The 15607-nt window shown below is 40.6% G+C and overlaps 1 protein-coding gene across 18 annotated transcripts in view; it reads right to left on the bottom strand.

Moving 5' to 3' along the window:
* The window catches only part of TTN (titin), a 461697-nt gene that overhangs the window by 384772 nt on the left and 61318 nt on the right, over positions 1 to 15607 (bottom strand). For all 18 annotated transcript variants that reach the window (XM_033947057.1, XM_033947058.1, XM_033947060.1 and 15 more), the window contains 5 exons: positions 15302 to 15565; positions 14944 to 15204; positions 9787 to 10047; positions 408 to 671; positions 51 to 311 (listed from right to left, as the gene is read on the bottom strand). In XM_033947057.1, coding sequence (XP_033802948.1) covers positions 51 to 311; positions 408 to 671; positions 9787 to 10047; positions 14944 to 15204; positions 15302 to 15565 — 1311 coding nt within the window. The remainder of the gene's footprint in view (positions 1 to 50; positions 312 to 407; positions 672 to 9786; positions 10048 to 14943; positions 15205 to 15301; positions 15566 to 15607) is intronic.

Genomic DNA, 15607 nt, shown 5'->3' with positions numbered 1-15607 from the left:
TTTTGGGAATGTCCGAGTCAAGACAGAGAAACAACGATGAAAACACTTACTCTCTACAAACAGTTTTGCCTTGCATTCCAGTTGTCCAACCACAGCAGTGTACTCTCCAGCATCAGATGGGATTATGTTTTGCAGTACCAGCTTGTGAACTTTCCTTTCTGAAACCATTCTGTACTTGTCGCTTGGCTTAATCTCCAAACTCTTGTAAAACCATTTAACAGGTACAGTATCATGGGAGACACTAACTTCAAAAGTAGCCATGGTGTTTTCCAAAGCAGTAACATCTTTTGGCTTCTTGATAATTTTGACAGCTTAAATAAATCACATGATAATAATTACATAAGAATTTTGAACTGAAATTAATCTATAATTATAGTTACATCTAACATTAACCTAGGATAACTTACTTTCAACATGAAGTCTGGCATTGGCTGCTATCTTTCCAAGTTTAAAACTGTACACAGATTCATCAGTAACTGCGCAGTGTTTAACTCTGAGCTTATAAAGAGTTCCTTCCACTGTGATTTCGTATTTGTCATTTGATTCAAGTTCAACGCCATTTTTAATCCACTGAGCTCCTTTAACATCAGGGTGCGTCAGCTCGATAGTGAAGATGGCATCCTGCGTTTCTGTCACGGTTAGGTTTTTTAAAGTCTTCTTGATCTTAACAGCTGAAAAATATGCAAATTTAGTTATTGAATTAAAATAATGTGCAAAAAGATCTAAAATATTGCCTTGTTTAAAAACTGTAACAACAAATAGGGACACATCAGAATACCATGATCTGCTATCATGATCAAAACTGTTGCTCATTGTCATCCAATTGTTCAATATATCTGAATTAGCAGATTATTTTGGCTGGGATAGTGGACAATTTGTAATTTATATGTTTTGATTGTTAGAAAGGTGGAAGAGGGGAGATATGATAGAGACGTTTAAATACCTACATAATATAAATGTGCATGAGTCAAGTCTCTTTCATTGGAAAAGAAACCGCAATGAGAGGGCATAGGATGAAGTTAAGAGGTGATAGGCTGTGGAGTAATCTGAGGAAATACTTTTTTTATAGAAAGGGTGGTAGATGCATGGAACAGTCTCCTGGAAGAGGTGGTGGAAACAGAGAGTGTGTCTGGGATAGGCCTGGGAGAGTGGGCCTGGGATAGGAACATGGGATCTCTCAGAGAGAGAAAGAGATAAAGAAGAACACCAGATTCATCTGGTGTGATATAACATTAGCTGAGCTGATGTCACCGGCTGGTAATATTTATTGAGTGATGGGGGCAGGGTGGACAGAGGGTAAAGGGAATATATGAGGTGTTATCAAGGGTCTGTAGAATAAAGATTGACAATTTTATAAGAGGAAGTAAGAAAGGGTTAACAGACAGAGCTTGTAAGAAAGAAAAATGATTAGGGAGGTTTCTAAGGTGATGGGGTGGAGCAGTCACGTGATTGGTTGGATGTTGTGGCAGTTTGGAGTGAATTCTGTGAGGAAAGGGGAACAGTAGAGTAGTCTCTTCAGGAAAAGATTATTCTCTTCAGAGTATATTAATTCTTACTAAGAATATTATTCTTCGTTGTGATTTTAATGTTAAGAAGTTTGTTTTATTTTGAGTAAGGGAATTTTTTGCCTTGTTAACTTTCTCTGTGTCTGTGTTTTAGTCAGAGCAGGCTATTTTGTCTGCCAGGTGCTGGATTTGTTGCCTGATTAAGCAGAGACTGCAATGGAGAGGAGAAGTTTGGGCTCTTCTGTGTTGGTTTAACAGCCTGGCAGTACAACAGTCCCCTGTGAGGAGCAGCAGTTAGCGTTGGGCTGCCATTTGGTGAGTTGTCTGCACGACCGTGGGCAGAGTGGGTTGGCTGTGAGGGAGATGGGATGTGAAAGGTGTTTGCTCGCTAATGTACAGTATGTCAGAGAGGGACTTACCTGTTGGGGTTATTTCGTGTGACACAGAGAGGTCTTTCTGTTGAGGTGTAATTTAGCCAGGTTGTTTCTTAGTAGGCTAGTTTAGGGGAGCTGGCAGGTGGTTGGTCTTTAGTTCACGAGGGTAGTGACTGGCTGCTCTGTGTGCCACACGGTTGGGCACTTATGGAAAGGTTTGAGGATTTGACGTGAAATTCTGGTGTTAGAGGTAAGGAGGGAGTTGGGAGATGCTGATGCTGCATTCAGGTGTTTGTTTTTTACAGCTAGGCAGAGTTGTGGATTTGCGGCCTTCGCAGATTTGGTGTTCCCGTGTCTGGGAGCTGAGGAGCACTGGCAGCTGCCATTGCAATAGTTATGTGCTCATCAGCTGCATGACTGTACGGCATCACTATTTTCACAGCATTGTGATTTAAAATGTTGTTTGGAGTGTCAATAGGGGCCATTTTCCTAATTTTTCTTTTGTGCTGTGGCCTTTCTGGTTCTCTTGTATCTTCCTGTGACTGGCATTCTTTCTGTGTCGATTCAGCTTGGTGTCAGCTGTCCTGACTTGTTAGCTTAGCTGGAGATGACCTATTCTTGGTGTTTCAGGTACATTCATATTATGTACTTGTGGGTTGTTGTTTTTTTTTTTTTCTAGGTTTGTGGTGTGTGTGTGTTAGGGGAAATAGATTTCTTGGTGTCTGTCTCTGTGGAAAGGGGGGCATTGTAATAAAAATGAGGGTTTGGTTTATTTGTGCTGGAGAAATTAAAGGGAAAAGTTTTTATGGTGTTAGTGGGGAATCATCTAGGTAAGTAGTAAGCAAATTTGAACACAGTTATTGTGTATGTCATGTATAGGAACTACTGAGTGGAGTGCAGAGAAAAGGGTGGATGTGAATTGCTTATTCACTCTTTCCAAAAATATTAGGACTAGGGGGTGTGCAATGAAGCTATTAAGTACTAGATTTACAACAAACCAGAGAAATATGTCTTCACACAACATGTGATTAATCTATGGAATTCATTGCTGGAGAATGAGGTGAAATCAGTTAGCTTAGCGGGGTTTAAAAAAGGTTTGGATACTTTCCTAACAGAGAAGTACATAGGGCCTTATTGAGATGGCTTGGGGAAATCCTCTACGATAGGCAGCATAATTTCTGTTTTATTACTAGGGCATGGAATTTGGATTATAGGATCTCACTAGGTTCTTGGGTCCTGGGTTAGCTACTGTTGGAAACAGGATACTGTTCTTGCTGGACTTTTGGTCTGTCCCAGTATCACAATTTTTATATTCTTATGAGGTGCAAGGCATCAGAGGCACTATTGGATAGAGTTAAGGAGGGGTTAGTCGAGTAGTCTGGAAAGTGAAGATGGAGATGGAAGGATAAATAGCTGCCACGGTAATGATGGGGTACAAGACAGTTTTAGATTTATTAGGGATAGGAAGACATGCAAAGTGATATTGTGGAACCCAAAGTAACAGCTGATAAAAAGATAGCTGACTTCTTCACTAATATTTTCTGTTCTGGGTTCACAGCTGAAGTGTTTGGGGATTAGGGTGTACAAACACCTCATGTGACTGGGGCAGGAGGTGTAATAAACCCTGATTGATTTTCAGTGGCTTGGGTTGTGAGGGTTCGTTAGAACTACAGGTGGATACTGCGAGGTACATCCAAGGGTAATGCAGGAATTTGGGGGTAGTTCTGGTGACTCTGCTGACTGACCTTCTCACTGCTTCTTTAGAGTCGGGAGTGGGTAATGCAGGAATAGAGCAGGGAGGATGTGGTTTCTCTCCACAACAAATGGAAAAAAGGCAGCACTAGGGATATACAGGCAGGTAAGTTTGACTTTTTGGTAAGTAACTCAATAGAAACACTTTTACAACAGAGCTTGGGGATTCACTAGAGATGGGTTTGGATAAGGAGAGTGTGGTGAATATGGTGTATTTTGATTTTAGTAATTTTACCATTTTCATAGGCATATCGTACTCAGTGTTCTCGGTATGGGGGGCTCCACTGATGGTCTGGGGCAGGAACTAGTTGGTCAGTAAGGTGTCAGTGGGTTATGGTCCCAGGAGATGGCTATGCCAAGGGGGGATCTTATCAGTAGTGTGTTTGAAGCTTTGTTATTGGGCTTGTTCTTTTCACAATTTTGTAAGTGGGATTGTTGTAGGGTTGTAAGTAAGATTTGCCTTTTTGTGGAGGAGGCCAAAACAGTAATGGACCAGACAGTCCTGATGGTGTGCCTAACAAGGATGGGCTTAAGTTTGTAGAATGGCTTCCTATTGTGCAGCTCAGATTTCATGCTCGCATGGTGTGATTCTGGGATGAAGAAAGACCTTGGTGTACGAATGAGAAGTGGGGTTTAGTGTGATTATATGTGATGAGCTTCAGGAGGCAACCAGGTTATAATAGTGCTAGCAAAAGCTAGACAGATGTTTGGGTGCATGGGGATCTGTATGGCCAGCAGGACAATGGAAGTTTGCTGCCCCTGTAAAAATTTTGGTAAGACCTCCTTGTGAATTTTGTGTACATTTAAGTTCAGTTCAAAGGAAAGCTACTAAAAGGGTTGATGGTCTATGTCCTATAGGCATATGGGAACTGAGTTCATGATCTCCATCTGTATACTTTGAGGAAGGGCATGAGAAGGGAGATAATAGTGATGTTTAAATACCTATGTGGCCTAACTATACATGAGATGACTCCCCTTTTATTAGACAGCAAATCCAGAGTAAGAGGGCAAGGGATGCAGTGCAGCAGTGCTGGGCTCTGCAGTACTGTATGGCACTATGTTGTTACAGAAGGTGAGGTAGATGCATGAAATAGTTTCTGAATTGGGGAAGGCATTGGATAGGCACATGGACTCTCTGGGAGAGAGGAGAAGTTAATTGTTGCTGTGGAGGGATATACTGGCTGGACATTTTGGTCTTTATCTGCCCTTATGTTTTTTCTAGGTGGCTTTGCTTATGTCCTCAGACTGGGTTACGAGGAACTGCAAGGCGCTGGCTATGTACTGGGAGCCAAACTGCTTTTTTGTCTCATTTTCTGCAATTTTTGGGTGCCAGAGGTGCGTTGCTCTTTTCTCATATGAAGCAGCCGAATGTTCTATTAGTTCTGTATGGTTTGTTTGTAGGATGATTTTGGAAGATGGTTCACTGGACATTTGCTGGTGTGGGAATTTTATGGAAGTTATGAAATTGGTACTGAAATTGGTTGTGGGTGTGTGTGATCCAGTGTCCATGTGCAGGGTTTACTTGTTTGTTTGTTTTTTGTATGAGGGTTTGGTGACATTTGTTTGCAGTATTGCCTGATGTGTGCACTTCATGATTTGTAGTGGTGCTCTGGCGATTAGCCTTTTTGTGGCACTTATCAGCTTATCGAGTGGGTGAGCTGGCACCTTCTCAACCTGCTATTGTGTTCAAGGGGTAGCTGTTTGAAGATGTTGGGTTGACTGCAGGTTAAATGCAATTGCCTATTCCCTGGTCACCTGCTTGGAAGGATCAGGAATTTGGATTCTTTTGTACGTGTGTGTGGAGTAACGGGAATGTGCAGTATCTTGTGTACCATTCTAGTGGGCTGGGGAGGATTGTCTTAGCTGTTTCTGAGTCCAGTGGGGCATGGACTATAGATTTTATGGTTAGGTGAATGGAGCATTTGTTGGGAATGACTCTTGCTAATCCTTTTACAGCAAATCCAATTTCTTAATCTCCTATTCTGTTTCACTTCTGATTCTTTAGATGGGTTGTGACATTTGTTCAGCAAAAGGAGAGGATTTCATACTGCCCCTGAGGCGGGATCTGTGTCTGTGTTTTCCCTAATGCCCTCACCCCTTTTGTTTTGTTTGGTCCTCTATTGAGTGTGTAAGGAGGACTGGGACATGGTTGCTATTGAGTGGTTGCATAAATGGGTTTAATACTAAGCTTTTGGAGTTACAGATAGCTTTTGGGGGTTTAGAGTGGCTTCTCATGAGTTGTTGCAGCTATTTTCCCTAGACATTATTATCCTGATGCTGTCTACTTTTCAGGCATAGGTTTGGCCAATTTTATTGGGGTACTCTATAGAATTTGTTGGAGACTTGTTTTAAAGATGTTGGCCGCAGCTTATGAGGTGGGGGGAGCGGTGACAAGCTCGAGGCTGTCACCGCTTGTGGCGGAAAATGGGGTTTGGCCCAGTTGGATCTGGGAGATGAGCAGTTAATAAATAAATAAATGTAACACTCGTATGCGATACCGCTGCGAGGGGAAGCATGGCCTTGCGTCACCGTGGATCATGTTTGGGGGGAGGGGAAGCATGACCTGGCGTCACCGTGGGTCATGTTTGGGGGGAGGGGAAGCATGACCTGGCGTCACCGTGGGTCATGTTTGGGGGGAGGGGAGGGGAAGCATGGCTTTGCGTCACCGTGGGCCATGTTTGGGGGAATGTTATAAATTTAAAGACTTAACTGGAGCTAGTTTCGACACCGAATAGCTCCCTGGGGATGTGTGAAATATGCATTGGGGGTTTGTTGGTTTTTGGACACAGATTGTATTGTAAGTGAAGATAATATTCAGATAGATAATAAAGCTGCGGCCAAATATTTATTCCAATAAAACTGAGTTGTGTGATTATTGATTGATGGTGATTAGCTTTCAGTTGCAGGTGACGGGAATGCGAATGCTAATGTTAAGAAGAACACCAGATTCATCTGGTGTGATATAACATTAGCTGAGCTGATGTCACCGGCTGGTAATATTTATTGAGTGATGGGGGCAGGGTGGACAGAGGGTAAAGGGAATATATGAGGTGTTATCAAGGGTCTGTAGAATAAAGATTGACAATTTTATAAGAGGAAGTAAGAAAGGGTTAACAGACAGAGCTTGTAAGAAAGAAAAATGATTAGGGAGGTTTCTAAGGTGATGGGGTGGAGCAGTCACGTGATTGGTTGGATGTTGTGGCAGTTTGGAGTGAATTCTGTGAGGAAAGGGGAACAGTAGAGTAGTCTCTTCAGGAAAAGATTATCCCTCCCTCCCTCCCATTTGTGCTGGTGTTATGTTTTGTGTTAGTGTTGTGGGGTGGGGTGGGGGGTGTACATGTTATATGTCGACTTGGGTGGATTTGGTGAAGCTTATGGGGTTGGGGGAGGTGGTCGCAGCTTTGGGTGGGGCGGAAAATGGGGTTTGGCCCAGTTGGATCTGGGAGATGAGCAGTTAATAAATAAATAAATGTAACACTCGTATGCGATACCGCTGCGAGGGGAAGCATGGCCTTGCGTCACCGTGGATCATGTTTGGGGGGAGGGGAAGCATGACCTGGCATCACCGTGGGTCATGTTTGGGGGGAGGGGAAGCATGACCTGGCGTCACCGTGGGTCATGTTTGGGGGGAGTGGAGGGGAAGCATGGCCTTGCGTCACCGTGGGCCATGTTTGGGGGAATGTTATAAATTTAAAGACTTAACTGGAGCTAGTTTCGACACCGAATAGCTCCCTGGGGATGTGTGAAATATGCATTGGGGGTTTGTTGGTTTTTGGACACAGATTGTATTGTAAGTGAAGATAATATTCAGATAGATAATAAAGCTGCGGCCAAATATTTATTCCAATAAAACTGAGTTGTGTGATTATTGATTGATGGTGATTAGCTTTCAGTTGCAGGTGACGGGAATGCGAATGCTAATGTTATGGTTACTGTGGATGGGCAGACTAGATGGGCCATTTGGCCTTTATCTGCCGTCATGTTTCTATGTTATAATAGGGTAGCTAAAGAGGCAAGATTTGAATAAAGCAATTTCTGTGAATATTCAAAAGGACTTATTCATCTAGTGGCTACCATTATACAGATGTCTCCTATCTATGGATTTTCAGCTGCACTGTTTGGATGGTGCCAATAAACAGCTCTTCTGACAATTCCTGCAATATTCATATGGTAACAGAATAGAGAAATCATGGAGAGCGGGTTTTTATTCTTGCTACCAGCTTTGTGACTCTGTATAGTGCTGACTGTGTCTGGTAGCGCTATAGAAATAATTAATAGTAGTAGTAGTAGTAATGCTCAGTCACTATCTTTATAGTTAAGTAGTATATGTTAGGACAGAAAAAGTTGGGATCTTAACCATACAGCTATAAATATAGCAGCTCAGTATCACTGCTATACATTTAAAGGGTAATTCTATAACTACAGTTTTACACCCATTGTCCCCCTAATTCTATATATGGTGCTCAAAATTTTGAGCCACAAATTTGAGTGTGCACCCGATTTGAATGCACAGATTAATTGCTCAACAAGTCAATTACTATCAATAATTGGGCATTATCAATTACTTGTGTTAATTGGCAAAAATTGAAATTTGCTCATCTTTTCTATAAAGATGAGCACGTACATTTTTCTGTGTGGATCCAATAAGGGGCCGTGGTCATGGGAGGGGCACGGGCAGCTCAAATTCCTGGAATTTGTGCACAGTGTTACAGAATAAGACCTATCCATACCAATCCTCATACTTAAATTTGGTGCAGATCCTTGTGCCAAATGCTATTTTATAAACTGTGGTCTATAATTTAATGCACAGAAAAGAGACATTTATATGAATTAACCCTCAGATTCTATAAAGTTGGGCATCGAAATTTCAGACTAGCATACAAATTTGGGTATACAAGTTTTAGAATAGTTCCAGTTGTACGGCCAGCTTAGGGGTCCTTTTACTAAAGTGTGATAACACCCAATGTTAGGTGCATGCATAACAACTTACACCCTATTCTATAATGGCAATTTTGCACACAATTGCCATTACAGAATTTGCGCTTAAGCCCTGATTCTATAAAAAATGCCTACAGTTAGGCACCTAGATTGGTACACCTAGCCAATCTAGGTGCCTAACTTAATTTTCTTAATTGGCTTATTCAGTGCTGATAATTGAAAGTGTTATTAAAAAACAAAAATGATTTTAAAAAAATTAATTTGCCAGTAGGTGCCTAACTCAGCAGGCGCCTACCACCTCATGGTTGGCGTCTACACTGATGTGACTACATAGCAAGTAGGCATGGTTAGGGGTGGTTTCAGGTTGGAGTTTGGGTGTGGAATGACTTAGGCCTAAATGGTAGTGTGCCTAGGGAGTTAGACACCATTTAGAGAATCAAGGCTTTAGTGCTCATAGTTTTGGCACCCTTTTAACAATCCATCCTTAACCGCTATAGCACATAACTGCACAGAAGATATAGATGGGCAGGGCTCCCAGTTACACACATAAATTACAGAATAATGTACTTTACACATGCCCTTACTGCATTTATATACCAGCAGTTATGCCAGGTCAATGGCTGGTTTAATTGCTGGTGCGCATACACACATACGCATATACTGTATATAAATATATTTATATACACATATATATATGTGTATATATTTATATATATATGTGTATATATATAAATATATATACACATATATATATATATATATAAATTACAAATTGTATAAATATTACAAATTGTATATAAATTGTATGTATATTACAAATTGTATATGTTACAAATTGTATATATAAATATGTGTATATATATGTGTATATATTTATATACACATATATTTAATGTGTAATATGTGTATATAATGTATAATATGTATATTTAATGTATAATATGTGTATATATATAAATATGTGTATATATATGTGTATATATTTATATACACATATATTTATATGTATATATATTTATATACTGTATAGAAATGTATATGTGTATATATTTACTGTGTGTATATATATATATATATATATATATATATATATATATATATATGTATATATATATATATATATATATATATATATATATATATATATATACATATAGACACACCAATTTTGGAAAGCTGTAACAATGCAGGTTTGCTAAAATCACAGCAATACTAACCTTCAACCTTTAGCTTAGCACTTGTTTTAGAGGTTGCAACTTGGTAAGAATATTCACCAATATCATCAAGTTTAGATACTGCAATTACAAGTCGTCTTTTTGTGCCATCTTTTTCACTTTTGACACTGTCAGTGAGAGTCAGTGGTTTTCCTTCCTTCAGCCACTTGCCCTCTGATTCTGGGTTAGCCACTTCACACTCAAAGACAGCTCTCTGAGATTCTGCCACTGTTTGATCCACAAGTGGTTTACTGATTGCACCACCTGCAGAGAAAGATGAATAGGAATATTACATTGCATTGCCATGTGTCTTTCAGCAGCACTGCAATGCAGTGATTAAATGGTTTGTTGAATAATCATAACCAAGTTCTTTTTTTTTTTTTTTTTTTTGTAACTCAGAGGACAAATTATAGAGCCCTCCTACAACAGTTTAGTAAAGGTTTGCATGTGCCATGGGTCAAACTATAAAGCCTGTGTAATAACTATTGAGACATTCCTAGCATGTTCCCATTCAGTTAATGCAAAGAAGCATTTTTTTTTTTACCACATGATAGATTTATTCATTATTAGGACAGATGCACTTTATGCTTCCTAATTAGGAATACTATGCAATAACTGCAATGCATAGTCCACATTCATTCTACACCCATAACCAGGGACAGCCCTATAATGAGGCAAACTGTGGTGGTGGCTTCAAGCGGCAGGTTTCAAAGAGTGGCATGACAGTCTGCTACTGCCCCGCATAGCTGACATTCAACTGTCTTATTCCACCACTCCCACCACACTGCCTTTTTGCTGCTGCCACCCATCTCCCGTACAAATATAGGGAGTACTGCTATACATCTTCTGTTCAATTCAGGGTGTACCCCTCCTCCTCAACAAATCTCCTTCCTTTCCAATCTCAGCTTCCCTAGTCCAGCAGTTCTTCTTCCACCACCTTCTCCCAGTTCAGCAGTTCTTCTTTCAGTTCCCCCTTCCTCTCCCACCTTTTCTAGTCCAGTAGCTATCCTTCCCTCTTGCCTGGTCTACCTTCACTAATCACATGCTAACTAGAGGTCTCCGGTTTCAGAGTATTCTCTGTACAGCATTCTGCTCTCTCTGATGCCATTTCCTGATTTCTTAGAAGTGGGCGCCATACAGAGAAAACACTGGTGCTGGCAGGCAGCATGTTCGAATGGCTGCTGCAGACGACCACTAGATAGCAAATTATTAGTGAAGGTAGACCAGACATTAGGAAATGAGAGATGAGACCACAGGGAAGGGCGTGAGATCATAGGAGATTCTGGACTGGAATAGGAAGGACTGGAAAAAGAGAGAGAGAAAGCCAGAGTTGCAGTTATGGGTGGGTGGGTGCAGTTGCAGTTATGGGTGGCAAAAGGTGAGCAAGAGATGAAGTTCTGTGAGGGGATAGGTAGGGAAAATGCCATGAGTGGTGGAAACATGTGGGAGAAGCAATGGAAGGGCTATCAAAGAAATGAGTGAGAGGACAATAATGAGTGCAGATGGTAGAAATGTGGTAATCGGAAGTAAATAAAAGGGAAGAGAACAGATAGCTAGGGGGTAAGAACAGATTGAAAATTGCTATAGATGAAAAAGAAGAATGAGAGGGTAAAATTTGAATGAACAAAGAGGCTTTAAGGAAAAGATCAGTATGTCAAAGACAGGTACCATGAGGGAATGGAACAAGGCATAAGACAGAAAGGAACACAGAAAAGAGAAACTGTGACCAACATAATAAAAAAAATAAAATATCCAGACAACAAAAGTATGTTTATGTTGTCCATAAGACATAAGGACATAGGCATATGACAGAAAGGAACACAGAAAAGAGAAACATCCAGACAACAAAAGTGTTATTCCTTAAGTAGGTGTGTTGGTGTTTTAGGGCCTAGTATATTATTTGTAGTGCTACCTGCGGGAATTCATTGTTTAGTCCTAGGGGAATTCTGTGACACTGTGCAATGCAGAATTCTGCACAAAGACACAAGGAATAGAAGGCAGAAAATAAATTAGGTTTCTGATTACCTCCCCGCATGGCACATGTCTACAGAACTCTTGTATAAACTCAGCCCCACCTGCCTTCCCCTGCCTTCCCAGATCATGTGGCATAAGGAAGAAGTAAGCAGCTGCGCATTAAACCACTTCTTCCTCCTCTTCTACCGGCCTGGGCCTATTGCATATTTGAACTACATGAAACTCTGTACAGATATAGAATTCAAATAAGCACCTGGGCACATGCCAGCAAAGGAGGAGGAAGTAGTTTGATGCACAGGTGCATACTTCATCCTTAATGCCACATGGTCCAGGAGGAAGACATAGTAAGGTAGGAGGCACAGACAGAAAGAAGAGGTAGAGGTTGAGGACTAAAGGGAGAGAGAGAACTCAGTGGGGGAGGAGGCAGAGAAATCTGGAGAAGTGAAGGGATTCAAAGGGAAGATAGTGAGAAAAAGCTGGGGATGGTGGAACCTGGAGTGAAAAGTGATATTACTAGGGAATGAGAAAGTTGGAGGAGTGGTCAGGCCTTATGACTGGGAAAATTTTGCATAAAAATTACAAATAATTTTTAAAATAATGTGTGCAGAATTTTCATTTTGTGTTGAATACCCCCAGCCATAATAGGTAGGGTTCTTGCTGTTTGACTCATACTGTATATCTGTGATTTATGCATTTTAGACCATTCTTCAAACTTAGCTAGATCCACACCATCAGGGATATGGATCCTATTACAGAGTTTGCTTTCATCTACAAAGAGGCAGACCTTGCCAGACAGTGTTACCAGTCGTGTGCTTGATCTGATTCTTTAAACATTTTGTGAGTGATTTTGTATAAATCTCTAAGAACTTATTTAGATTTCTGTACAATTTTGGAGACTGCACTTTCAAAAAGATTTAAACAGAGGGCGACTTCAGAAGAACGAGACTTGGGAGTAATCATCAGTGCAGACATGAAGGCTGCCAAACAAGTAGAGAAGGCCTCATCCAAGGCAAGGCAAATGATGGGATGTATCAATAGAAGCTTCGTCAGCCGCAAACCTGAAGTCATAATGCCACTGTACAGAACCATGGTGAGACCTCATCTGGAATACTGTGTGCAATTCTGGAGGCCACATTACCGTAAAGACGTGCTTAGAGTTGAGTCGGTTCAGCGGATGGCCACTAGGATGATCTCGGGGCTCAAAGGTCTCTCGTATGAAGAAAGACTAAACAAATTGCAACTCTACACTCTAGAGGAACGCAGGGAAAGGGGGAACATGATTGAGACATTTAAATACATCACAGGACGTGTCGAAGGGGAAGACGACATTTTCTTTCCCAGAGGACCCTCGGTCACAAGGGGACACCTGCTCAACTCAGAGGAGGGAAATTTAATGGTGATACCAGGAAGTATTTCTTCACAGAAAGAGTGGTAGATCACTGGAATAAGCTTCCAGTACAGGTGGTCAAGGCCACCAGCGTGCTTGACTTTAAGAAAAAATGGGACATCCACGTGGGATCCTTGCGAGGGTCGAGATAAGGAACTAGGATATTAGCACCCAGACCTAATGGGGGGGGGGGTCAGTAGAGTGGGCAGACTTGATGGGCTATAGCCCTTTTCTGCCGTCAACTTTCTATGTTTCTATGTTATAATGATTAATGGTCTTTCTAATAAAGCATATGGGGAAAGACTGAAAGATCTCAATATACTTGCCAGAGAGGAGAAATGAGGGAGCATATGATGAAGGTTAAAGGGGGTATACTCAGGAGTACTTTATAGAAAGGGTGATAGAAGCATGAAACAGTCTCCTGATGGAGGTGTTAAAGATGAAGTTTGTATTGAATTCAGGTGGGCATGGGATAGGCTTGTTGGATCTCTGAGGGAGAGAAAGGGGTAGTATATGGTATGGATAGGCAGACTGGATGGGCCATGTGGTCCTTTTCTATGTTTCTAATTTTATAGTAACATAGTAAATAACAGCAGTTAAAGACCTGAACAGTCCATCCAGTCTGCCCAATAGTTATATGCATTATAAATTCATGATTAAATTGTCTTTTTTCTTTGATATTTATGGACTATAGACCGTAGAAGTCTTCCTGGTACTGTCCTTAGATTCCAACTACTTGAGTTGCTGTTGAAACTTACTCCAGCTTAACAAAACCATCTCATCATTTGTGGGATACAGATCATAAAAGTCTGCCCAGCACTGTCCTTGTGCTCCAAATTACAGGAGTTCCCGTCAAAGCCCTCCCCAGCCCATACTAAACCAAATTGTCATATATGGGACACGGACCATGAAAGTCTGCCCAGTACCAGCCTTAGATGTTCAATTTATACCATTCATGTTCTAATTAGAGATCCTCTGTGTTCATCCCACACTTTTTTGAATTCCGTCACTGTTTTCATTTTCACCACCTCTCTTGAGAGGTCATTCCAGGCATCAATCACCCTCTCCATGAAAAAGAATGTCCTAACATTACTTCTAAGTTAGGATATTCTTTTTCACAGAATCAAACTTACCCCCCTTTTACAAAAAGGCACAAGAGGATTTTAGTGCCGGTTGGCATGCTAAATGCTCTGAGCTGCTCCAATGGTCAAAGATTCTATGAGCATAGGAGCAGTGCAGAGTATTCAGTGCATTGGCTGGCACTAAAAACCTCTAGTAAAAACCTCTAGTAAAAACCTTTTGTAAAAGGGGGGCATAGTTATTTGATTCCCATCAGTTTGCTGTTTTCTATGACTCCAAACCTCCATACGTTCTGATTGTAGTTCTGGTGCTGTGGAGGTGCCTTCACATTTCTTGCCTCAGGCAGCATATTGCCTTGAGCTGCCCCTGCCTGCAACCCTTCCATTTTTTTCACCATTACAGGCTATGCAATTACAGTGTAGTAATGGTTACTGCATTGCGCGCTAACTGTGCCTGCTAATTCACATACTCAATGCTCAATACATTAGTAAAAATGCCCACAGTTTATTTCATAGATGTACTAAATACAGTAATCTTGTCAATGAAAATTGTATTCTAATTGATTTTAAGAAATTGATTTTACTATGTGAGGAACCACAAAATTAATTTGAAAAAAAACTAGCTTATATCAATATTTTAATATTGCAAAAGATGTAAATAATTAGTAATATTATTTCACTTCAAAGTATGATTTATTTGAACAATTTAAACCTGCTCACCAATCACTTTAAGTTTTCCACTTGTTTTATTTTCTCCTGCTACAAATGCATATTCTCCTTCTTCATCTTTCATCATGTTGAGCACTTTCAGTTTATATATTTTACCATGTGCTTCTATCTTGTACTTAGCACTAGGTTTCAGCTCTTCATTCTTAAAGATCCATGAAACATCAATGCCAGGATGCGACAGCTCAACCTCAAGGGTGACATTTTGAGTTTCTGCGCAAGTTGTATCCTTTAAGCCTCTAATGATTTTAATTTCTTGAAAACACAAAAGGTATCAGTAAGTAAAGCAGGTATACATTACAGACCACCTTAATACATGTCAGTTTTCTATATTGCCCTAAGATACACTTACTTTCAACTGTTAGGTTGCAGCTGGTTTCAACTTTGCCAATCTGTAGTTTGTAGCTTCCTTCATCTGATGCATAGGATTTAGTAAATACTAGACGTTGTTTAGCTCCTTTGCAAATAGCTTGCACACGGTCATCAGGTTTTATCAGTTGGTCATTGAGGTACCATTTGACAGAAGTTACATCTGGAACTGAAACTTTACATTCAAGGACAGCTTTTGTGCCTTCAATAGTATCCACATCCTTGAGAGGAGTCACTATATCAACACCTGTGAAAATCAAAATAAGACTCAATGATTTCAAGGACAGTT

Source organism: Geotrypetes seraphini, chromosome 5, assembly GCF_902459505.1.
Source record: "Geotrypetes seraphini chromosome 5, aGeoSer1.1, whole genome shotgun sequence".
Classification (NCBI taxonomy): Eukaryota; Metazoa; Chordata; class Amphibia; order Gymnophiona; family Dermophiidae; genus Geotrypetes; species Geotrypetes seraphini.
This window is presented reverse-complemented; position numbering and strand designations above follow the sequence as displayed.